The 25,471-nt window shown below is 46.0% G+C and overlaps 1 protein-coding gene and 1 long non-coding RNA gene across 14 annotated transcripts in view; one reads left to right on the forward strand and one right to left on the reverse strand.

Moving 5' to 3' along the window:
- Nucleotides 1–431, forward strand: part of LOC142820490 (uncharacterized) — a 49,625-nt gene extending 49,194 nt beyond the window's left edge. Inside the window, exon 3 of the long non-coding RNA XR_012897722.1 lies at nucleotides 293–431. This is a non-coding gene — a long non-coding RNA (uncharacterized LOC142820490). The remainder of the gene's footprint in view (nucleotides 1–292) is intronic.
- USP6NL (USP6 N-terminal like) overlaps nucleotides 1–25,471 on the reverse strand; it is a 239,654-nt gene that overhangs the window by 14,748 nt on the left and 199,435 nt on the right. For all 13 annotated transcript variants that reach the window (XM_075907624.1, XM_006130656.4, XM_075907816.1 and 10 more), the window contains 4 exons: nucleotides 25,311–25,405; nucleotides 14,626–14,691; nucleotides 14,436–14,535; nucleotides 8,664–8,816 (listed from right to left, as the gene is read on the reverse strand). In XM_075907624.1, coding sequence (XP_075763739.1) covers nucleotides 8,664–8,816; nucleotides 14,436–14,535; nucleotides 14,626–14,691; nucleotides 25,311–25,405 — 414 coding nt within the window. The remainder of the gene's footprint in view (nucleotides 1–8,663; nucleotides 8,817–14,435; nucleotides 14,536–14,625; nucleotides 14,692–25,310; nucleotides 25,406–25,471) is intronic.

Here is a 25,471-nt window from a genome sequence, read left to right on the forward strand (position 1 = left end):
GGAGGACGGGGGTGGCGGGACTGCAGCGCATCTGGGCGTCCTGCCGCTCCAGTCCTCCGGGGCGAGAAAAGCCCCGTTCGTAACTGCGGATCCGACATAAGTCGGATCCGCGTAACTCGGGGTCTGCCTGTATATCCCTGCTTGCCCTCCACCCTCTCGGTTTCTTCTTACCAAACTACTCAGAAGGGGGGAAGGCAGGAGGGATTTGGAATGGATACGAGCAACACAACTTGTAGAACAGTTATGAAGGTAAGAAACTATTTTTTCTTCTTCTCATGTCCACTCCATATAGGTGACTCCAAAGCAGAAACCGCAGGAGGATGGGTCAGAGTTCTAACCTTCTACTAAGCAGAGGACACCCCTGCCAAGAGCCGCATCTTCCCTAGCATGCTGAGCCAGATCGTAATGGTTGGCAAAAGTATGGATTGAAGACCATGTCCAGATGTCCAGAATAGGGACCTGAGCCAGAAAGACTGTAGAGGAGGCCTGCTCCCTAGTGGAGTGAGCTGTGAGAAGGGACTGGAACTCCAACCAGACTATAGCACTCCCTGATGCAGGAGGTTATCCATGAAGAAATTCTCTGGGCAGAGACCGGCTGGCCCTTGAGCCTCTCCGCAATTGCCACAAACAACTGCGGGGACTTAAGAAAAGGCTTTGTCCTGTCCAAATAAAAAGCCAATACTCTTCTAACATTAAGAGTGTGTAAAGCCTGTTCTTTACCAGAAGCGTGGGGTTTGGGAGTAAAAAGAAACAGGAGAAAAATGTCCCGGGAAACATGAAACAGACACCAGGAAGTTGGGATGGGGGCGTAATCTGACCTTATCCTTGAAAAAGACTGTGTAGAGGGGGTCTAAGATAAAGGCTCGTAACTCTGACACCCATCTAGCCAACATAATGGCCACAAGGAACAATACTTTCCAGGAGAGATGTAATAACAAACATGTTGCCATAAGCTCAAAGGGGGGGCGCTGGGAGCCTGTTCAGGACCAAGTCAAGGTCCCACTGTGGGATAGGTTGACCAACATGTGGGTAAAGCCTGTCCAGTCGCTTCAGAAACCGATTGACCACGGGCAGCCCAAACAGAGAAACGCTTCCATTTAGCCAGATAGGTGGCCCTCTGAGCACTAAATCTCAGCCACTGTCAGCCATGGAGCTTCCAGGCCATTAGGTGTAGGGACCTCAGGTTCGTCAGGCTTTGCCACTCAAAGTCCTGCGTTATGACATCCAAATACAGTGGGAGGGCGATTGGTCTCTCGCCAGAGAGGCTCATCAGGGACGTGAACCATTGCTGCCTGGGCCAGGCTGGTGCAATGTGGATAAGGGAGGCCCTGAATTATCTGACCCTCATAAGCACTTCGTGCACCAGTGGGCACAGGGGAAATGCATAAAGAAGGCCCTCGGGCCATGGGGTGCTAAGAGCATCCCACAGGGACCTGCGACCCAGCCCCATGACAGAGCAGAACCTGGGATACTTCCTGTTCTGACGTGTCACAAACAGGTCCAGGAGGGGAAACTCTACCTGCAGAAAATTTGGAGGGCCACATCCCCCCGAGAGACCACTTGTGTCTGGTGAAGGACCTGTTCAGCTGGTTCGCCAGCATATTCTGTGTCCCGGGGGGCGGGGGGGGGGGGTTAGAGGCAGTCAGGTGAATATCTGCCCCGATACACAGTTCCCATAGTTGAAGGGCTTCCAAGCACAGGTGAGGGGAATGTGTCCCACCCGATCTGTTTATATAAGACACCGCCACCGTGTTGTCAGACAGGATGACGACTGTCCTGCCCCTGAGAGAGGGAACGAAGGCCTGGCATGTGAGGTGGACAGCCCACAGCTCCCTGACAATATGCTAGGAGAGCTCCTCCTGCATCCACATACCTTTAGTCTGCACATCACCAACATGGGCTCCCCATCCTGTGTTGGAGGTGTCCATCACCAGCTCAGGGTTGGGCACGGCCTGGAGAACGGGACTCCAGCACATACCACCTCCTCCTGGGTCAACTAGTCCAGGGAGCAGAGGATGTCTGGGGGGACTGTCACCACCCTGTCCCAGGAGTGGAGGGAAGGACTGTGGGCCATGCCAGCCACAAATGTAGCAGGCACATGCGGAGCCTGGAGTGTTGAATCACATACGTGCATGCAGCCATGAGCCCCAGAAGGCACATGTAGTTTCTGGCCATGAGCATAGCAAACGCCCACATGGTCATAACGGCTTCCCTGATAACCAGGAAACAGGACCTGGGCAGAGAGGCTGTGGCTGGCGTGGAGTCCAGATGAACACCCACAAACTCTATGACCTGAGAGGGGAGCAGGGTAGACTTGGCCACATTCAGGAGGAGGCCCAGCTCAGAGAAAAGTCCTGCACCATGGCTATGTGTGCTAGCACTTGGTCCAGAGAAGGATCCTGAACGAGCCAATAGTCCAGGTAAGGAAACAGCTGGACCCCACGCTCAAGAAAGCAGCGACTACAGCCATACACTTTGTAAAAACCTGAGGAAACCCCTGCCCATGAACTCTGGGGAACCACTTCATCCACCCCTAGGCTTAGGAGCTGCTGCACTTCCTCCTGCAGGAGATGCTCATGAGAGGGGTCCTTGAAGAGGGATAGGGCAGGGGGATGAAAGAAAGGGGGCAAGAGGAACAGGATAGCGTAGCCCCTCCCTACCGTCTCAAGGACCCACTGAATCAAAGGTGATGGAAACCCAAGCCCGGTAGAAAGGGAATAAGTGGTCCAAAAAAGGGAGACATGAGACTGGTAAGCTGTCCCTGGGCACACCTTCAAAACCCTTGACGGGGGCCCTGATTTTTGACGGCCAAACCCAACCCTTGGTCAGATGAGGGGTGGGAACGGCACCTGTTGTTCCTGCCATTCCTGTTCCTTCCCCTGCTCCCCAAGAAGTCCAGGCAGGTGGCCAGCAGGGAAGGTTGAAGGGCATTCCTTCCAGGGCATGATTGCCTCTGGGGGCGGGAGTGTGGATCCCCATGGACTTCAATGTAGCCCATGTATCTTTCAGACCATGCAGATGATGGTTGACCTTCTCCGAGAATAGGCTCAGTCCTTCAAAGGGCAGGTCATGGATAATGGTGTGAAGCTCTGGGGCACCCTGGATCCTTGCAGCCATGAACTGGGACAAAGGGCTAGGCCTGTAATCATGGCACGGGTGGCCACATTGGCTGCATCCAGGGCCACACAGGAGACAACCCTGCTCTCCTCAAAGAGGGACTTGAACTCAGACCGGGAGTCCTGAGGGAGAAGTTTGGTGAATTTGTCCATCACAGTCCAGGTGTTATAAGAATAGCGACTAAGCAGAACCTGCTGGTTCCCTATACGGAGCTGCAGCCCTCCTGAGGCATAAGCCTTCCTTCCCAGAAGGTCTATCTTTTTGGCCTCCCTGTTCTTAGGGGTTAGGCTCTGCTGCCCTACCTCTCATGATGGTTCATCGCCTGGACAACCTGAGGGTGAATGGGAGAACAAGTGTTCATTTTCTTCTTGAGGCGCATAGTGCTTCCTTCTTATCAGTAGGTGGAACAGAGGCCGGGGTCTGCCCGAGGGTCTTTGTTATTTTAACCACAATTTTAAGGGACAAGGACACTCTGGTAAGGGCATCAGCTTGCAAGATGTTGACCATTATGCCAGAGTCCTCCAACATCCTCTCCAGCTGCACCCCCAGACTCTGATCCAACCAGCAAAAGAGGTCATGTTGTGCCCTCAAGTCCATGGATGGCATCAATGGGAGGGCCTCTCTCAAGGCCTCGTCTTGAGATGAGGATGAGGAGCCCTTCAGACCAGCATCTTCTGGATCACAGGCCTAGGGAGCCACCTGGGAAGCTGCCAAAGAGGTCACCTTCAAGGCCTGGGCTGTGGGCAGAGCACTTTCCCCCAAAGCCCTGGGACAGACATGGCTTGGGGCAAGGACTGTCCCAATGTAGGGGAACGGACCAGCGGGGTGGTTCAGGGGAGAGCCCTGGGCCCCAAGTAGACCAACTCCAGACTAGAGGGTCCCACACCCTGTGAGTGGAGGAAGCCAGGGAGCCCAAAAGGGCCACTGGACAGGTGCTTGCCACTGCGGTGGTCATAACTGCTGTGCCGTCTGGACAAAAGTGGGCTAGGGTGGCCAGGGCAGCTGTTGCTGCTGCTGTGTTTGAATTGAAGGGCTCCGGTGCCAGGAACAGTGCCCAGACCTGGACATGAAAGCCCACAATGAGAAGACTGACTTAGCCTCCGAGTCAGTGGAATAGTCGAATGCCAACAAGGGTGGTACCATAACTGAGGCCATCAGTGAAATGCAGCTAGGGGCATACCTGGCCATGGACACAGGATTGCCACAGTGCCAAGGTGGGGATGGAGATACAACAAGCTCCAGTGCCTAGCCTGATGATAAAGGTGGTGCCACGTGCTCAGCTTGGGTCAGTGCTGATGCCATAGAGGGGATCAGTGCCGGAACTGGTGCAGTCACCAGTGTGGATAACGGTGCTGGAGCTTGCACTGGAGCTGGGGCTTGAGCCGGTGCCGTAGTCGAAGTGTTTAGCATCAGGGCAGATCTATGGTGCCCCCTCAAGGCCAGGACCAGGTCACTTTGCACCGTAACGTAGACATGGTGCCGTCAAGAGTCTCATGCCCTCATTGAGGGTGATGCCGGGACTGAGGATGAGGTTAGTTCAATGAGACCCTTGTGACCTCAAACGTGTCGAGTGTCAATGGCTCCAGGAGGTCTTCCACCAGGCTGGAGCCTCAGTGTGGGCTGGGATGACCCAACCTTGACAGGCCAGGTACTGAGCCCACTGGTATCCCTGTGCCACTCCAGAGGGCATACTATTGTCACAGTACTTGGAAAGATGGACTTGATGAAGGCTTTGTGCAGGTCCCCGCAGGGAATAGGCTTAAGCACTTGACTCAGGGTATGTCTACACTAGAAAGTTAGTTCGAACTAACGGACGTTAGTTCGAACTAACTTTCCTATGCGCTACACTAGCGCTCCGCTAGTTCGAATTTGAATCGAACTAGCGGAGCGCTTAGTTCGAACTAGGTAAACCTCATTTTACGAGGACTAACGCCTAGTTCGAACTAGCTAGTTCGAACTAAGGGCTGTGTAGCCCTTTAGTTCGAACTAGTGGGAGGCTAGCCCTCCCCAGGTTTCCCTGGTGGCCACTCTGGCCAACACCAGGGAAACTCTATGCCCCCCTCCCGGCCCCGGACCCCTTAAAGGGGCACGGGCTGGCTACGGTGCCCGTGCCAGGTGCAAGCCTGCCAGCACCCAGCTAGCAGACCCTGCACCTGGCACGGCACAGAGCCACCCACCCGATGCCCCCCAGCCCACCCCCTCTTGCCGGGACCAGGCTGGCGGCTCCCGGGAGCTTGCCCTGGACCGCAAGAGGCGGGCACCTTCCTGGGCTAGTGCGGACATCGTGGACCTCGTCCACGATCTCCGCACTAGGCACAGGAAAGTGGCCGTCTAGGGCAGGAGAGCTGCCAGCCTGGCCACCCAGGACCAGGTGTGCATGAAAATCAAGGGGGTCCACTGAGACCCCCGACCCTGAGCCCTGAGCTTACAATGGCCGTACTGGGTCAGACCAAAGGTCCATCTAGCCCAGTAGCCTGTCTGCCAACAGCGGCCAACCCTAGGGACCCTGGAGGGGATGGACCGAAGACAATGACCAAGCCATTTGTCTCGTGCCATCCCTCTCCAGCCTTCCACAAACCTTGGGCAGGGACACCACTCCTACCCTCTGGCTAATAGGACTCCATGGACCCAACCTCCATCACTTGATCTCACTTCCCTTTAAACTCTGTTCTAGTTCTAGCCTTCACCGCCTCCTGCAGCAAGGAGTTCCACAGGTTAACTATTTGCTTTGTCAAGAACAACTTTCTCTTACTAGTTTCAAGCCTGCTACCCATTCCTTTCCTTTGGTGTCCTCTAGTCCTTCTTTATGGGATCTCAGGAAGAACTTTTCTGAATGCACCCTCTCCACCCAACCCCTGCTTTTACAGACTTCTATCCTGTCCCCCCTCCGTCTCCTCTTTTCTAAGCTGAACAGTCCCAGTCTCTGTAGCCTCTCTTCATCTGGGACCTGTTCCCAACCCCTGATCATGTTAGTTGCCCTCCCCTCTCCCAGCCTTTCTCTTCCCCTCTCCCACCTCCTTTTCCCAGTCTCCCCCAGTTTTTTTCAATAAAGACAGAGTCAATGTTGGAAGAAACGTTATCTTTATTTTGTACATCAAGAAGAAGGGGGGCTAGGGAAGGGCAAGTGGAAGGAGGTGAGGGAGGAATGGGGTACGAGCCCCCGATGGGGAGGACTGGGCTGGCTCTGCGGGCTTCTGGGGGTGGAAGCTCTCCTGCAGCCCCCCAATTACTCCCTCTCCCCAGATGGCAGCCTGCGGCAAGTGCAGCCGGGCTGATGGCCGAGTGGTGTGATGTGCCCAGTGTGGGCACTCAGGGCACTCCAAGCCAGAACTTCTTTGCAAGCGGGGCACCCCTTAGAACTGTGTGTCCGGGGTGGGGGTCGGGACCCTTTAAGCGCAGCCCTCGGCTAGCCTGAGACAGTATCTCCATGCTCTAAGTCCTCCTTTTATGCCCTGCCGGCACTGCTTCCAGCCATCCTTAAGCCCTGTTCAGAGTCCACTCAATGTGGACTTACTAGTTCGAACTAGCAAAACGCTAGTTCGAACTAGTTTTTAGTTCTAGATGCGCTAGTTCGAACTAGCTTAGTTCGAATTAACTAATTCGAACTAAGTTAGTTCGAACTAGCGCTGTAGTGTAGACGTACCCTCAGGGTTTGAAGCCTTGGGGCCCAGAGATGCCCCACAATGAGTACTGGAAACACAAAGCAACTCCCCATGCCAGAGAGAACTACTTACACTAAGAACTATTTACAGAGATAACAAGAACAATTAACGGGAACACTAGCTAATCTACAAGAACAAACTGGGTGAGAACTGCTAAGAGTGCTTGTGGAGCAAGAGCAGAGAACATCCATGACCAACACAAACGGTAAGGAGGAACTGAGGGGGTGGAGGGCCAGCAGGTGTATATATTAGTCAATATAGATGTCCCTGTAATTGCAGCTGCAGCTGCTCTGGGCTGTGGTGGCATTGACACTGGAACTGAGGTGGGAAGCCTGTTTATCTTATGCTCACAATGATCCCTCCTGCTGGCATCAAGGTAATATGGAGCAAGAAGCCACCCGACTCAAATGCAGAGGGGATGACAACGAGATTTCATGGGAGAAGTACACTGAGGTAGGAGGGGGAACTGTGATCCTATAGCAAGAAGCACCATAGAACATGCATGAGGAAATTAATAATTCTGGTTTTGGAGCATAGTTGAATAGTGTGAACTAAATAAACTTTAAGGCCATACAATGAACAAAAATAAAAATGAGCAAGCGTGTAATTAAAGACTATCACAATGCATATGCAAAAGCAAATTTAATTATCATATTTTGTAACTTTGGAGTGTTTGTGTTTGCAACCTTTTAACACACTGTGTAGAATAAAATGCTATTTATAGCTAAAGAGAGTTGCAAATTATCACAAGATAATTTGATATCTTAAAAGATGGCTTTTTTTTTTTTTTTTTTTTTTTTAAAGTGAAAGAACATCTACAAGGAGTGCTCCATTATATGGTTCCTACATAACTCTGAAAGTAACAATTGCACCCTTCCAGGCTACGTCAACACTACAGGCTTCTTGCGCAAGAAGCCTTTTGCACTAGAGTTTTTTAGCAAAAACTTCTTGTGCAAGAGCACGTCCACACCTCAAAGCACATCACAATAGCCATGTGCTATTGCACAAGACAGCGACCACACTGCATGGACGCTCTTGCACAAGAAAGCTCTGATTGCCAGTCACAGAATGGCCATCAGAGCACCTGTGATTTTTTCCACATGGGTTTCTTGCGCAATAGCGTCCATGCAGTGTGGTCACTCTCTAGCACTAAAAGCAGTTATGTCTCAGAAAAGGAGATTTACCTACAGTGGAAAAAGCCCTCTGCTCTGCTATTTAACTGCCCATTTAATTGCACAAGAGCTCATTTGAGGTGTGAATGCTTCCCAGGTTTTTGCGCAAAACAGCTGTTTTTGTGCAAAAACCTTGTAGTGTAGACGTAGAGTTTCTGAAGGAAACAAGGAGGTTAATCAGTTCAGGATCTAGGAAGACTGACCAGCTACAAGACATTCATAGACTGTATTTGATTAAAAGAATGATTTTTTTTGTTCTGGTTATACTTCGGGGGGGTTAGCAGTTCTGCACAGTGGCTAGAACTGTCTATAAACCAGTCCAGAATCTTGGACAGAAATTTGTTGGCTTGAAAAGCAAGCATCCCTGGATTTTTATCTTCTTGCTTGTAAACATCTCCATTTTAAAAGTTCAACCTAATAACATTAATTCAACATAGTAATCTAAATCCAAAAAGTTTAAGTGTTTTCCATATACATACAATTAATTGCTAACCATTTTTTAAATGCAGTTGGCTCAAGGTACAGATTCAAGATGACCGTTGTTTTGTAAATCAAAAAGTCATTCAAACACAAAAAACACTTTATGGTGATGAGGAAACAAATTAATTCATGGATTTGAATGGCAGGCAATTAACAAGTGGGCACCTATATTCTTAATTTGTTCAAAAAATTCTTAAGGTATAGATCAGTATGTATGGTGGAAGTTTCTTACCAGCTGCTGGTAGATCCAACTTTGCTCGTTTCAGTTCAGACATAGAATTTTGGAGCTGCTCTATTACAAAGTCATCTTCAAAGTAGAAATCCTTGGCTAGAGTCTCCTGAAGAAATTCCACAAGTTCTTCCATTTGCAATTTAAGCAGATGTTCTAGATTGGAACAAGAACATTACTGTGGACAAATAAGTTTTTATGATAAACATTCAAAGAAAAAAAAATCTACCAGAGGGGTGAAATGCCTTGACAGCTTCTTTAAAGATTTTGAAAATGGAATAAAATATACTTTATACTAGACATTTACTAAATATGCTAAAAGCCACTCACTTATTGCCCCTCTAAATAGTCTCTCTTTTTTATATCCATATGTTCTCTTTCTAATTCAGTGTCATTCAGGATAATGAAACCAATCACACCTCTACAATCTTGACATGAGATATTAAAATTCACCGATTTTCATTACTATATCTTCTAAATACTGCCCCCACCCCCTACGTTTGGAAATGACTCATAATATACTTATTCTCCATTTAAATGCTTTGAAGACCAGTAAAAATTTAAGACATTTAAGATGCCCTCATTTGTAAATGAGTTAGAATTCACTGACATAACTGGCAGTTTAGAGCAGAGGGTTTCAAACTCCAAGGTGCTCCCTGTAAGTTAACCAAAGTGTCTTCCAACCAGCTAGCAGCTTGCCCTTACAACTCTTGACCCATGAAAACGCCTGATTTAGAGCAGTTGTTTCAGGCTCTAGGCAGATTCAGACATGTGTTGCTGCATCAGATACATTCAGGTCATATTTTGAAGGCTTTTTACAATGTAGCTTTGTTGGCAAAAGCCATTGTGTAGAAGCTGTTATACTGGCAAAAATGCTTTTTTCTGGTATATCTTATTTTGCTCACCGAATCAGAATAAACTGTATCAGCAGAAACACTTTTCGACCAGTATAAATTAGTCTACAAAAGGAGAACTTTGACTGTGCAGTTATTAAAACAAAACTTTTAAGCACAGACGGGACCAAAAGCTGAGACTCTGGAGAACAAATGAGAGGCCTGGCCATGATGCCTCTTTTCTTTTCTTCCTCCCCAATGTGGTCCACTCCTCAGTGCTTCACCCATTTTTCCCATCAGGTAACACCACTCTAAGGGTATGTCTACACAGCAACTAGACACCTATGGCTGGTCTATACCAACTGACATGGGCTCGCAAAGCTTGGACAGTGGGGCTATTTCACTGCTGTGTAGACTTCTGGGCTCTGGCTGGAGCTTGAGCTCTTGGAGCCTGTGAGGTAGGATAGTCTCAGAGCTTGTCCCCCCCCCGCCCCCCATGAACCCAGAAGTCAACACAGCAGTGAAACAGCCCTACAGCCAGACTCCAATGAACCTGAGTCAGCTACCATGGGCCAGACACAGAGTGGGTTTATTTTTTTGCTGTGTAGACATATTTCAAGGGTACTTGATAGTTTTACATAGAGAAGTGTTATACTGAACATGTTTAATAGGCCAGTTTAAAACAAAAAAGGTCCAAATTATCACTATTGCTTTTTAGAGGGTTGAGACTGAAAGCTCTTCCCTTAAAAACAAAAAACAAAACAAAAAAAGATGGGAGGGAAAGGCTGGGAGAAATATTACATTGGTTTTATGTTTGCAAATAAAGAGGAAAACTCAGATCTGATTTCTACCACTAATTATTATGATTCTTGAACATTTTAAGAAGTGTAACAATTACAAACATTTTTCATCTTCAAAATATTTTATGTACAAACTAATAAGCAGCTCCCAAAAGAGAGAATGATGCAGCACCCCCACAGTTAAATACGATAAATTACCTAGCAAGATTAAGACATTAATTCTGCAAACTCTTCCCTGTGGACCTCTGCTCTCCTATGGAGCACTGGAGACATCACTAGTGAGCCCATACGACTTACTCAAGGCTCTCAAAGAAGGCAGAATTGAAACCATGACCGGGAAGAAATTTTCCAACATGTCTATGTGACTTAGGAGCCCAAGACTCATTTTCAAAAGTGATATATACACTTATGAGCCTAAGTCTGATATAAAGTAGGGAGCTTGTGCTCCTAAGTCATTTTAGAAAATGGGACATGGCTGGTTTTGAAATTTTTACCTTAGCAATATGAGGTACAAGCTCCTAAATCATATGCTTAGATCATTAGACCAAGTCTCTCTCAATAAAAGCTTCAATAACTTCACTCATATGAAGAAGTGGGTTGTGTCCCACAAAAGCCCATGATACCATCTATGTTTTTTGTTAGTCTCTAAGGTGCTGCAAGACTATTTGTCCTTGATTTGTTTGCTTTTAAATTTCAGTTCAGGTGTTGGCTCCCTTGTTCCAATATATTCTAACAAAGAAAGTCTACAGCAACTTGTAAAAATTACTTTTAGGTATAGGTGATTATCAATATTTTAAGGGTTTACTCATTAACATTTAAAGCTTTAACCCATGTCTTTTTTTTTAACTGTAAAAATGTGTGAAGCAAAAGCTAATAGGAATACAATTTCAAGCCATGCCTGAGGACTGGAATAAACTTATTCCAAGTTGGTCAAGAATGACAGTAATGTCCAGAAGACCCACTTAGGATCAGGTTTTCCACTGTGCTGAGTCTACACAGATATAGACATGGTACATTTTTCTAGGTAGGGATGTCCATCTAAGCAATTAAATAGTTACTACTCTGTAGCAAATCCAGGTATTGTTTCATATAGCACTTTTGCCAATGATCTCAATCCACTTGGATAAAGTATTGTCCTCATTTAACATATGATAAAATTGCAGCTCTACGAAAGTAGTATTTTGTCAAGATCAGAAAGCAATTAATTGGCAAGTGGCATCTAAATCCAGATTTCCTAAATCGAGATCCTTCTGCTCTTATCATTGGATAACACTTGTTTTAGTAGCAGTAAAACAGTTCTAAAATGTTTCTGTAGATTTTGAAATGCAGACACTGAAAGGGAACTTTGACTAAGGGCAAGTTTACACTGGAACCTTTCACCGGCACTTCTGTAGTGTAGTTGGTGAGAAAGAGCTCTTCATACAGCTTAATAACTACACTGCTGTGGGTATGTCCTGCTGACATAGTGCTGTCTGCACTGATGCTTAGATTGGTATAACTATAACACACCCCTGAGCAACATAGTTATACAGAAGTAATTTTGCAGTGTAGAGTAGAGTAGAGTTCAATCTTTAAAAACTCTTTGCTTTTCCTTCTTAAAGTACAGTGTTCATTAAAATTAAATACAGACGCAAGGTGGGTAAGGTAATCTCTTTTATTAGACTAACTTTTATTGGTGAGAAGGACAAGTTTTTGAGCTCACACAGAACTCTTCTTCAGATCTGGGAAACAGAGAATATCACCACTAAATATAAGGTCAAACACACTGCTTAGCAGAAGTAATTAACACACATTTCACCCTTCAAGGTGAAGTGGCCCCATTAACATGCTTCCAGTCATAGGGAGAAAAGAAAGGGAGGTGAGGGGAGATGGTTAGTGGGCTGCAGATTGTTGTAATAATTCATAAATCCAAAATATCTATTCAGTCCATGATTTTTAGTGGACTGGAAAAAGTCTCTATCACCTACAGACGTTGGTCCATTAAATATATTACCTCTCCCACCAGGAGTGTCTAATACCCTGGAACAACACGACTACAAATACACCGCATACGTGAAAACAAATGACAGTACAAGTTTAAAAAATGAGTCAGCAATGTTTTCCAAGGCAATATAATCTGTGAAATATACTGGAGTCTGACTGTGGAGATTTGTCCAAAGCCACATTCTGAATGCACTTTTTAGATATCACACAGCATGCTATGGCTAGTGTGCTCATAACTGAAAATCAAAAGCAATATCTAGGTATTTTACACACACACACACACACACACACACACACACACACACACACACACACACACACACACACACCATAAGAACTACTTAAAAGAGCATGAAGGTTGCAAAGTCAAAAATTCAAAAGTTAGGACAGATGGTGCTCAGTGAGCAGTGATTCAACATTTATTTAATCCTCACTGTTCAATGTGTGGCCCCATGCCTTATTTATTGTACAATATTTAAACCCTGCACTTAAGACAATTATTAATTTAATCATGGGCTTTTCTATGGCACTTATCACTATGATATCTGGCAGCTTCAACAAATATGAATATATATTTCACAGTACCTTTGTGAAATAAGGGGATATTATTCCCATTTTACTGATGAAGAACTGAGGCCGACAGAGTAGGTCAAAACCCATTTGGTTGTGGATGTTCATTTTGGAACTGATTAATTAGTACTATACAGCACTTCACATGTTCAAAACAGATTTTCTACTGATTTCACTTTCAATTGTAAGTGCTCAGCAATTCTATAAATTAGACCCCAAGATCTTGAGTCAGGCATCTAAAAAGTGATGGATACTTTGTGGCGGAGGGAGGAATAAAATCTACTTCTCCAGGGCAGCATTCAACTACTTGAACCTTGAGACCATGTGTTCATGTCCTGCAATCACTGTACACCTTTCAATTTCTGCAACAAATGACACAGGGATCCTATAAACAAATTTTGTTCACTACACAACTCTGATTCATCCCCAAATCTGGTCCATCCTGTGCATTGCATAAGAGGCATCCTGTAGAAAAAATACTCTGTGATCATGTCATTAAAGACTACTATAATGCACATGCACACAAAAGGGTCAAAAATTAAGATGGCACAGGGTAATCTTCAATTTGGAATTTCCTGACTTGACTTTGCAATATTAACAGTGTTTTAAGGCAGCTGTGTGTATGCATAATTTTACTAGTTTAAAAAAATCTGAAAAACTATTCATGTAGCATCATATTGACATCCATATCACTCATGTGCAGGGTTTAATCCTGTAGATCCACCACACAGATCTTTGCTACTTGAGCTAACGGATTAAAAAAAAGGTCATTGTTATTCTCTGTGTCAATCAGCAGAAGAGAATGAAACACTGTAACAGAGGGTTTCAAAGATACTTGATGACATCAGAGGAATTACACCATGACACATCAAGGCATGCATCAATGCCATGCCTATAGTCCTAGACAATTGAGGTATCAAAAATAACTCAACCACCACCCTTAGTCTGTTGCTAGTTTACATAACAATTTCATTGGTTGTGTGAGGTAGACTGCACAGAACAGGAAAGGGCCAAATTTGAGACTATTAGACCCCTTTTGATCTAACAACCACTACATTAAAGAATTATTAGAACTAATTTACAATGCTTATTCCCACAGTTTTATTGAGACTGTCATTTACTTAATAAACACAATTTAAATCCCTTTTTTGCTATTGTTCAACTATATAATAAGTAGTAATTTACTCTACTAAATAAGACATTTCTTCTCCTGAGAGTCACTAAAGATTTCCTGGCACAATTACCCATGATATCAGATAACTAGCTTTTCAAGTCCTGTCATGCAATTGGACAATATTTTTTGTCAGTTCCTTGCAGAACAGTAATTCCAGCATCAGCTATGTAGCAGGATCTAGAGAGCTGCTAATTTGAGAGCATCATAGCCTTTTCCACAGTTATCGTGCTGTGCTGTGATGAAAGACAGTGCAGTCACAAAGGAGAGATCAAAACAGCAGAAAAAAAAACATTTGTCAGTTTTTGTTTTTTTTATAATAAAGCCAAATAGAGGAAATGGCCAATTTTTTTAAAACAGACTACTTAAGAACTAGTTTAACCTTTGTTTAAGTTAAAGATTATGAGAGATCTCTTACTTCTATGTAGTTTCAGAATTGTGTAAGACATAGCAGTGAGAATGCGTTCTCCTTCAAGTATGTAGATATCCCATATCCTGAGAGTTAATGTAAAGGGTGTCTGCAATGACAGAATCAGCCAGAAATGTCAAAACAGCTTGCCCCCAACATACAAATAAAACTAAATACACAAAGATAAAGAGATACTCACACGATCAAGGAAACACTGAAAAAACCACTTCATTGTGTAAAAGCTAGTGGAGATCTCCTGGGAATCCTGTACAAAGCAACAATTTATAAATACTTAGTTAAGAACACTGCAATATACTACCTGGCAAATAAAAGCCTCCCATTTTTTAACTTGGAGCAACAATGAAGTACCTACTGCCCTAAAATCTAAGTGAGCTGTTAGACTAACTCCTTCTCTATGTCTGGCTCACTGCCCAATTGAGATCTTTGCTACTAATTGCTGTCTGTGCATAGTTTTTAAACCAGTCTTCACACAAAAGAATTTTATTTCGAACAGCTTTGCTTCAGTCCAACAATTGCTTTCTCTCGCTTGTTTATATTTTCCCTTCATTATCTTTTTCTGAAGAGCAATGTAGATATCTGAAGATGAACAGATATTGAGATACCCCTGGAAACATTAAAGATTCCACTTATACTCAGAGTAAGTATAGAAAGTGCAAGTTTCTTTTATGTTCTAGAGGAGTCAGAGTCAGGATGCAGACCCATTTAATCTTTAACTTCTCTGCCAACAAGGTTTCTAGCAAGGATGCCTATTTAATGCTAGAGGGGATGATGATCTTGTGAGGTGGACATCTATCCACCAGGAAGCAGACTAAGACCATCAATTCATTTCACATAGGACCTTGAATAATTAGAACTATAATGAATTCCGTTTCCTACTAACAGGAGCTTAGTTTGAACTGGGGGTTTAAGGGATCAAACATTTTGTATCTCATTAGTCATCTACTGTCTTTCCACCGTGTACACAGTTTATATTTCTGCATAGGAAATATTATTTTCCTTCTAATAGGAACGAGTTCACTCAGCCTAAAATAACTTTCCATATCTTGAGTGTCAATACCAGCTACCAGTAACAAGAGGCAGAAAGACATGACAAGCTTATATTTTTTGTAATTGTAAAACTACTGCCATTCCTGTCACTTGCATTTGCACTAGTTACAATATTGAAAGTCTTTGAAACTAGGCTGCTGTTTGAGTGGTGAGGCACCCAAGCAATCAAGTGACACTGAATTTGTCTTCTCTGTTTACTATGGGATAGCAGAATTTTAAATTAAGCCTCCAAGCTTGTCACATTCAGCTATTTCTCAAGTTTTGAAAACAAGTTCTGAATAACCAGGGACTGACAGTACAAGAATCAGTAGTTATCTGGCATGCTCACAAGCCATATATGTTTTGCCATTCGTTGCTGTTCTTTATTGCTCAAAGAGGCTCAACAGGTCATCACAATATAGTAGGTAAACAAATTCAGTCTATTTGTTCAATCAGTTGTAGCATTCTCTCTCATTTTAAGGTGTACATGTAAGAGGTGGAGTATTTGGAATGGTAGAACTATTGATTGCTCTCTGGATTCAGGTCTGTGTTAGATCAGTAAAACCAATGGCATAGTCCAGACTTGCAGTTCTTGAAATGTAGTTCTTGAAATGCAAAAAACCCTCAAAACTCGGGTCATCTGAAGAAGTGGGCTGTGTCCACGAAAGCTCATGATACCATCTACATCAGTGGTCTCCAACCTTTTTACACCCAAGATCACTTTTTATGTCTCAGAACACGTGAAGATCTACCACCCCGCCCCTTCCTTGAAGCCCCGCCCCCTCTATTCACCTGTCCATCACTTGCTATCCCAAGCCCTTATACACTGTTAAACAGTTTATTTTTAAATTATGCAATATATAAAATTAAAATCACGTTTATAGTTATGAAATAAATGGTCTGTTTTTAATTCATGCTATTTAAATGTCAAATGAAGCATTTACAATTATACATTTTGTTCTCTGCTAATTTGTAAATCTAAAATCAAGTATTGATAATTATATATTTTTTCTTCCAATAACAAAGTCTCAGTGTGACACCTGTGACTGAACAGTATCTGCCAGTGTCTTGAAGTCTGGGTTATAGTCTGAGATTGCTGGTCGTATACAGTCCATCAGATGGGCATCTGTGATTCTGCGCTCAGCCTGGGAAGCTTGCTCCAGCACAGCTGGAGCTAGATGCAGCCTCCCTGGGCTGAGCGCAGGGCAGCCGGGCTGGAGGGACGAGAAGCGGCTGCCTGGCCAGCTGGCCATGGCCCTTAGCCAGGGTGCACCAAGCTCCACGTGGGCAGGTGCCAATCAGCTGGAGCACAGGGCAGCCTCTGTCAGCTGAAAGCCACAATCAGCTTGCTGGGGTGTTTCAGCCCTCCCGACCTTCCAGCTCCCACCATTCCTCGCAGCTACTCACCTGTGTTGTTGCTCGGTGAGTAGCTGCTCCTCAAATGAGGAAATCTAATGTAAATGTACTGCGCAGGCACGTAGTTCAGAGAGGGCTCAAGAGCTACTCTTAGAGCCCCTGAGATCTACCGGTAGATCGCGATCTACTGGTTGGTGACCACAGATCTACATGTTTTGTTAGTCTATAAAGTGCTACCAGACCATTTGTTGTTTTTTAAGCTTATCCTGAACAGACTAACTCGGCAACCCCCTGAAGATTGAAATGTAGAGTACAGGTTGAACCTCTCTAGTCCAGAACATTTAGGACCTGACTGATGCTGAACCAGATAGTTTGCCAGACCATCATGGGAGGTCAATATTGTCCAGCAGAATTACTAACATTTCAACTACCTACTGGTCTCTTAGAAGATGTCTGGGGCAAATGAGAATTTAATAATAGCACAGAACACTAAGAACCTGGACTGTTGGTTGTAAAAGTTTAAGGAACTGAGGGAAACTTGGCTACACCCACGATAAGTGAACATCCAACTAGCTAAAATAATGCTGGACAACAGATATTGCCAGACCAGAGAGTGCCAGACTAGACAGGTAGAACCTGTAGTAATGGGATACATTTATCTTGATTATTATATTACATTATAGTTGACACTGTGAATCATAATTTCTATTTGAAAATAATTATTCATAGGTACTCTTACTAGATGGGCACATCCCCTGTGGAAAATTGTGTCAACTTCTAAAAACATCTGAAGCCATTTAAAAAAATAAAGATACATTATTAAAACAAAGGGGCTTGTTTGGAGATTTCCCAGTAAAACATCGAGAATCAACTGCTTATATGTATAAAAAAATATAGCGGATCAGCTATCGAGTTGGTGTCAATTGATGTAATTCCAAAAAAAAAAAAAAAACCCCAACAGAGCTAAGCTGATTTATTCTAGCACATGGTCTGGTATACATAATTCAAAGATGCTCTCACAGGTTCTGGTAATGAATATTTATTGAGATTTCATATATTATTGTGCGTGACTGACTGAAAGTTCCCTAAGAAGGTGAGCACTGTTAAGATACCCTAAGTAAAGTGTGCCTACATTAGAAATGTTATAGTGGTATAGCTATACTGTAGTAGACTTTCTGTAGAACTTTTCAAGAAAATCTGAGGAAAAACTGTTCTTGGTTATTAAATATAACAGATAACAATAATATTGTATCAGCAGAATTACTTACTACCATGAGGTTTTGTTATCCAGTCATATTCTACCATTCTTAAACATCAATATTTTAGTTATTGGTTTACTTTGATTAAAAGCACCTATTCAAAAATTAAGTGAGAGAGGATAGCACTGTTCATTTTAAGCAGTAAGACAAAATCTTCTGAAATTAAAATAAGAAGCTTTAATCTGTAGTCCACATCCTGTATAACCTCTACTGTGAAAATTGAAGCCATAATTTTCATTCCAAAGGCAAATGAGCTACTGGATCTCTGTTTTCATTATGCAGTTTTTTAAAAAAAAAAATCACAAGATACACCCTACAATTTTGAATTACCGGTAATCTATTACTGTAATGAAGAGAATGTTTCCAAACTAATATGACAGAGCATGGTCTAAAAAAGTCTCAGATCATAGTAAAAAAAGAAATTGATTAAATATTAGTGTATACTATTCATGTTCAACAGAAACAAATAGATTTTAGAGGAATGGTGAAAGCTAGTGTCATCAGGAAGTTATTCTCATCATAATGTGTGAGTGTAATATTCCCACAAAAAAAAGGTTATATGAGCTTATTGTTTGGCTTGAATTTCGTTCAATATTGTAATGAAAACAATAGAAACCGTCCCTGCCCCAATGGACTGAGAAGTAAACAGTTTGTTAAGTCTTTCTTAGGAGTACACCATTTCTTATGCAGAAGTTCCAAAAAAATCATTCCTGCTACCACAGCTACCCTTTGGGTGATGAGGAGTTGACTCACCTTGAGCAGAAGTTGCAATTCTTCAAGACATGTCCTCCTATGGGTTCTCTACTTCATACATGCCTGCTTCCCTTGAGCCCTTAATCAGAGATTTGTCTAATAGCAACACATTCATGTGTTCTGTGTATCAATGTGCTCCGTACTAAGAGTATAGACCTCAGTTCCTTCTCCATCCAAATAACCTAAAGAGAGCAATCCGAAGCAGAGGGAAAGGAGGGTGCATAGCAGCGTATGCATAGGGACACACGTCTTGAACTGCAGTTACTGCAGAAGGTGACCTCTTTATCTTGAGGAGGAGCCCTATGGGTGCTCCACTTCAATTAACACTTTGAAGAATAACCTTTTCGTCTTTGTCAGTAGGTGTGCTTATGGATGCTGTACTTCAAGTATCAAGGGGGTAGCCATGTTAGTCTGAATCTACAAAAGCGACAAGGAGTCCTGTGGCACCTTAGAGACTAACAGATTTATTGGAGCATAAGCTTTCATGGGCAAAGACCCACTTCATCAGATGCATCGGACGAAGTGGGTCTTCGCTCACGAAAGCTTATGCTCCAATAAATCTGTTAGTCTCCAAGGGTATGTCTACACTACAGCACTAATTCGAACTAACTTAATTCGAATTAATTAATTTGAACTAAACTAATTCGAATTAGTGCATCTAGACCTAAAAACTAGTTGGTATTAGCATTTTGCTAATTTGAACTAGCATGTCCACATTGAGTGGACCCTGAACCGAGGTTAAGGATGGCCGGAACCAGTGCCAGCAGGGCATCAGGTTAGGACTTAGAGCGTGGAGCTGTCTCAGGCTAGCCCAGGGTTGTGCTTAAAGGGACCCGACCCCCACCCCGGACAGACAGTTCTCAGGGGTTCCCCGCTTGCAAAGCAGTCCTGGCTTGGAGTGCCCTGAGTGCCCACACTCGGCACATCACAGCACTCAGCCATCAGCCCAGCTGCACTTGCCGCAGGCTGCCATCCGGAGGGGGGGTGTCAATCAAGGGGCTTCAGGAGAGCTTCCACCCCGAGAAGCCCACAGAGCCACCCCAGTCCTCCCCGTCAGGGGTTCGTACCCCATTCCTCCCTCACCTCCTTCCACTTGCCCTTCCCTAGGCCCTCTTCTTGATGTACAAAATAAAGATAACGTGTCTTCCAAAATGGAATCTGTCTTTATTGAACAAAACTCGGGGAAACTGGGAAAAGGAGATGGGAGAGGGGAAGAGAGAGGGTGGGAGAGGGGAGGGCAACTAAAACGATCAGGGGTTTGGAACAGGTCCCATATGAAGAGAGGCTAAAGAGACTGGGACTTTTCAGCTTAGAAAAGAGGAGACGGTGGGGGGATATGATAGAGGTCTATAAAAGCATGAGTGGTGTGGAGAGGGTGAATAAAGAAAAGTTCTTCATTAGTTCCCATAATAGAAGGACTAGAGGACACCAAAGGAAAGGAATGGGTAGTAGGCTTCAAACTAATAACAGAAAGTTCTTCTTGACAAAGCAAATAATCAACCTGTGGAACTCCTTGCTGCAGGAGGCTGTGAAGGCTAGAACTAGAACAGAGTTTAAAGAGAAGTTAGATCAATTCATGGAGGTTGGGTCCATGGAGTGCTATTAGCCAGGGGGTAGGAATGGTGTCCCTGCCCAAAGTTTGTGGAAGGCTGGAGAGGGATGGCACGAGACAAATGGCTTAGTCACTGTCTTTGGTCCATCCCATCCAGGGTACCTATGGTTGGCCACTGTCAGCAGACAGGCTACTGGGCTAGATGGACCTTTGGTCTGACCCAGTATGGACATTCTAAGCTCAGGGTCAGGGGTCTCAGTGGACCACCTTGATTTTCATGCAAACCTGCTTCCAGGTGGCCAGACTGGCAGCAATCCTGCCCTAGACGGCCACTTTCCTGTGCCTAGTGCGGAGGTTGTGGATGAGGTCCACAATCTCCGCACTAAACCAGGCGGGCGCCCGCCTCTTGCAGTCCCGGGCAAGCTCCCAGGAGCCGCCAGCCTGGTCCCAGGAAGAGGCGGAGGGCTGGGTGGCTGCGGGTAGCTGGTTCGTGCCGTGCCAGGTGCAGGGTCTGCTGGCTGGGTGCTGGCAGGCTTGCACCTGGCACGGGCACCGTAGCCGGGAGGGGGGCAGTAGAGTTTCCCTGGTGGTGCCCAGAGTGGCCACCAGGGAAAGCTGGGGAGGGCTAGCCTCCCACTAGTTTGAATTAAGTGGCTACACAGCCCTTAATTCGAACTAGCTAATTCGAACTAGGCTTTAGTCCTCGTGCAATGAGGTTTACCTAGCTCGAAATAAGCGCTCCGCTAGTTTGAATTAAGTTCGAACTAGCGGAGCGCTAGTGTAGCGCCTATCAAAGTTAATTCAAACTAACATCTGTTAGTTCGAATTAACTTTGTAGTGTAGACATACCCAAAGGTGCCACAGGACTCCTCATCTACTTCAAGTGACACCCAAGCAGGATTCCCCCAAAGGAGGAAGTGAGTTCAGAACTGAAGATAGTGCCGCATTACCAAGTGCCACATAGGATCTGGCAGCATAGATCAAGACAGACTGCTTAGAAAATGTACATACCGAAGCCCAAGTGGCAGCCATACATATGTTAGACCAGGGCTGGGCAAAATACAGCCCACAGGCCAAATCTGGCACACCAAGCCACCGGATCTGGCCTGCAGAACAGCTTTCTGCCCTGTTCCCCAGTATTCCCTCTAAGATTTTCTATCCATAAGTGGAGTGCGTTTTGTCTTGTGCACCAATATTGAGGTTGTGTTCAGATGTGTGCCACTGTGGCATCCAAATTATAATCCTCTCCCTTTTCCCCTCTGCTGCCATGTCTCCCACCCTCCCCTTGCCCCATCGGCTCCCCTGGTGCCTGTTGTTGCCTCCCACTCCTCCCCCTCCTCTGCTGTCCTGACTCCTGCTCTTCTCCCTCTCAGCCCTCCTGGGATCTGCCCCACCTCCCCATCCTCTCTGATCCCTGCACCTGCTCTTCCCTTCCCCACCATGCCCACCCCTCCTCTAGCCTGTCCCCTCTCCTAACACCTTCCACCATCCACCTGCCTTACCTCTGTCCTCTGGTGCCCATCCCTATCTTCCCCTCTGCTACACCCCCACAATCACTCTGGCATCTGCACTCTCCTGGTGCCTCCCCTTTCCCTCATTGCCCTGCCCTCCCAACACCTGTCCCCCTTGCCCTCTTCTTCCCTGGTGCCCACTCCCACACCACCCTCTGCCTCAGTTCTCCTCACGCCCCTCTGCACCCTCACACACGACTTGCTGCACTGTGGCCCAGCTATAGTCCCAGCTCATGGGGCAGCTGCCCACCATGCAGCACTGCCCTGGGAGCAGTTAAAACCAGGACTGCATGGCAATTGGAGCCAGGACCATGATACTAAAAATAGCTCTGTGACCCCAGCTCCATGCTGGTACATGGGGCAGCTGAGGGGGTGGATAGGCCTTGGCGCACAAACTTCTGGCTGGGGGAACAAAAGGCTGCGTTGGAAGGCCAGGGCTTTCCAGCAGTCCCCAATCTCTCTCTGCACTGGTGGATTCACAGAGCCTGGGGATCCATTCCCCCCTTGGAACCAGCTCTGGGAGCCGAGGTGTAGCGTCCCAGCGTGGGGTGCGCGAGACAGGGCTGAAAGACCAAGTCTGCTACCACTGAGCTGCCAACTCTAGTGAAGAGCTGGCAGAAGGCAATGCCAAGACCAGGAGGATGGGAAGGACGGATCAGGAGATGGGAAGATAAGGCAGGGCTACAGGGAGGGGTGAAGAAATGGGCAGGGGCTGGGAGACAAAGGAAGGCAGGGAGGAGGGTGGCCCCAGCGTGCAATACAGGACTGGCCCTTGGGCCTCCCAGGGAAGAAAGAAACACAACTCGGTTGCTAGCTGAAGGCCAAACCCAGCTACCAGCATGCTGCTGCCTCCTCCCCGCTTCCCATGGGGCTGAGGGCAGCACCGGTAGTAGCCTGTCTTCACTCCTCAGGGCACCATGCCCTAAGTGCCAGGGCTTGAGTCAGGGCTGAAGTGCTATTTTTAGTACCGCAGTCCTGGTCCCAACAGCCGCCACACAACCCTGGTCCCAGCTGTCCCATGTGCCAGGACTGGAGCTGGAGCCTCAGTGCTATTTTTAATACTGTGGCCCAAGCTCCAGCTCTGGCAGCCGCTATGCTGAGAAAGGGGGTGCGATTGAAATTCTCGGTGCATGATGCGCACCTTACAGGGAACTCTATCTGTCCCCACACATCCCTTAGAAAAGCATCTGCAGGGCCTTGTTTCTCTTTGAAACAGCTGCAAGTCCAGGGTGGAAGGGGACGGGCTTCACGCACTGCCCCTGCCCCCAGCACAAACCCATTGGCCAGTTTGCAGCCACTGGGAGCTGCGTGTTTGAAGAAGAGGCAGTGGGCAACATACTCCTCTCCTTCCTCAGGACTGCAACTATTCACAGATGCACATGGCCTCTGTAGCCTGGAGCAGGGAGCCTGCTTGAGAAATCTGCTCGGCTGCTGGTTGAGATTCGCCCATGTAAGTCTTTCATCCAGAGCCTGCCTCTAGCCCTTCCCTCGCTCCAAGCCTCTGCCCCTCGCTCCTGCACCCATACCCGCCCCCAGACCCTGCACTCCAGTACTCTGCCCCAGGTCACAACAGAAAGCCCTGAAGCAGGTTTCAGGGGGTCCTCCAAAATAAACCAGTAGCAGGGCCAATGTCAGATTCACCAGGCCCTATGACAGAAAGTTGAATCATGAGCCCCTTCGCTTGGTGCTGAAGCCAAAGCTTGAGCTTTTCCCCCGAGCTGAAGACAAAGCTCCAGCAACTTAACTTTGGGAGGCACCGTGGCATGAGACCCTTGGCAATTGCTCTGCTTGCTACCCCCTAATTCTGGCCCTGACTTTTAATCTACTGAAAACAGTTGTGTGGCATGGATGGGCTGTAGAATGTTAACAGCACGTTGGGGGGCCTCAAAAGGAAAAAGATTGAGACTTTCCAGTCTAAACTATTGTTATTTTAGATTTGTACTTTGGACTCAATAAAAACAAAGAGTTTGGGGAAAGCCCTCTTGTGTATACCAATCATTTAACACATGGAAGGGCCGAGTCCTCACTGAATTATGTCCTGAGCCTATTTGGAAAACAAAGACTAGTTCCCACAGCTTCAGGTTCAGAAAACCACAGGTAACATGGTATCGAGTCTGGAGGTTGAGGCCTTTTAGGAGCCAGCTTCTTGTGATGAGAGTCCAAGTTCCTCTTCTTCAAAGGTTTCCCTGAGGCCTGACTCAGAGGCAGTGTGAAGGGAGCGCTCTATCAGCAGCAGCCTCAATTGAATTTACACATTCTTCCCTGCTCTGGATTCAGAAAATGCATTTCCGATAGTGGCTGCTGCTAACCAGGACAGTCTCCCAACAGGACAATGTTTGAAAACTAGCAAGCCAGACATGCCCTGACAGGAAAGTAAGGCTCCCCAGAGGAAGCTGAGGGAGACGAAAGAAAATCAATTATTTCATTATTTACATAGTAGTTGTATGTAATTAATAAAAAAAACTAACGCTAAACCAATAGCAAACCAAAATACTATGGGTACAATGTATATGGGAATAGCTGAAGCATGTTCAGGGCAGATGCCCAGAGGTTTCCTTCTCAACCACCACGGCCTGAGATGGAATGAGGAAAGCTCCCCAAAGAGGCCTATATATGCTTGTGAGAGGCACAAGGATATGTTGGATACATAAGCGTGCTAACACACACAGCTAATAGAAAATCTCTGATCAAAAGGTGCATGTGCACCTGAAGTAGAGCAGCCATATGAACACTACTGAAAGAAAAGTGAGTTCTCCGATTACAAAGTCTCCCGATATCATAAGGCCGTGGTCCCCAACATGCGCCCGCCAGGTGCTCGGGGCTGGCCTGGCCCCGGGCGCGCGGCGCTTGCGGGGAGCGTCGGCCCCGGGCGCGCGGCGCTTGCAGGGGGGAGGGGGAAGTGCCGGCCCCGGGCGCGTGGCTATGGGGGGGCCCCAGCCCCGGGTAAGCGGCTATGGGGGGGGCCGCCCCCGGGCATGCGGCTATGGGGGGGGGCGCCCCCAGGCGCGCAAGTGTCCCCGCCCCCTGGCGCCCAGCGGGCGAACGGCCACACCCCCTGGCGCCCGACAACCTCAAAAGGTTGGGGACCACTGTCATAAGGGCTATGTGATCAATTCTGCATGTGGTAAAACATTCAGTACCTATGAGTTTGCTAAATAGTAAAATCTTTGATTGCATTTACAAAAGACCCAAATCTTTTCAGGAAACCAGCACTCAGAGATGTTACTGCCTATCTGATTTTAAGAGGCCAATCAATGTCCCATTTCAGCCAAAACTCCCCAAGACTTCATTCATGTAACAGCAATAGGACTTTTCCTGATTAGAACCCAATATCCATCTGCCGTATTTGTAGCATTCTAAATCAACAGATTGGCTGGACTGAAACAAGATGATGGGCTTTACTCACCAAGTGTTGCTTAAGTTTAGACAAAAACTTCTTCAGTATTTTCTCATGATGTTCTTGAAACCGCAACAGTTTTGGAAAACCAGGAACAAAAAAGCCTAGGAAAAAAGAGGCACAAGTGGAACATATAATAGGGTAAGTTTCACAAAATGTATCTAATGCCT

This window comes from Pelodiscus sinensis, chromosome 1 (genome assembly GCF_049634645.1).
Source record: "Pelodiscus sinensis isolate JC-2024 chromosome 1, ASM4963464v1, whole genome shotgun sequence".
NCBI lineage: Eukaryota > Metazoa > Chordata > Testudines > Trionychidae > Pelodiscus > Pelodiscus sinensis.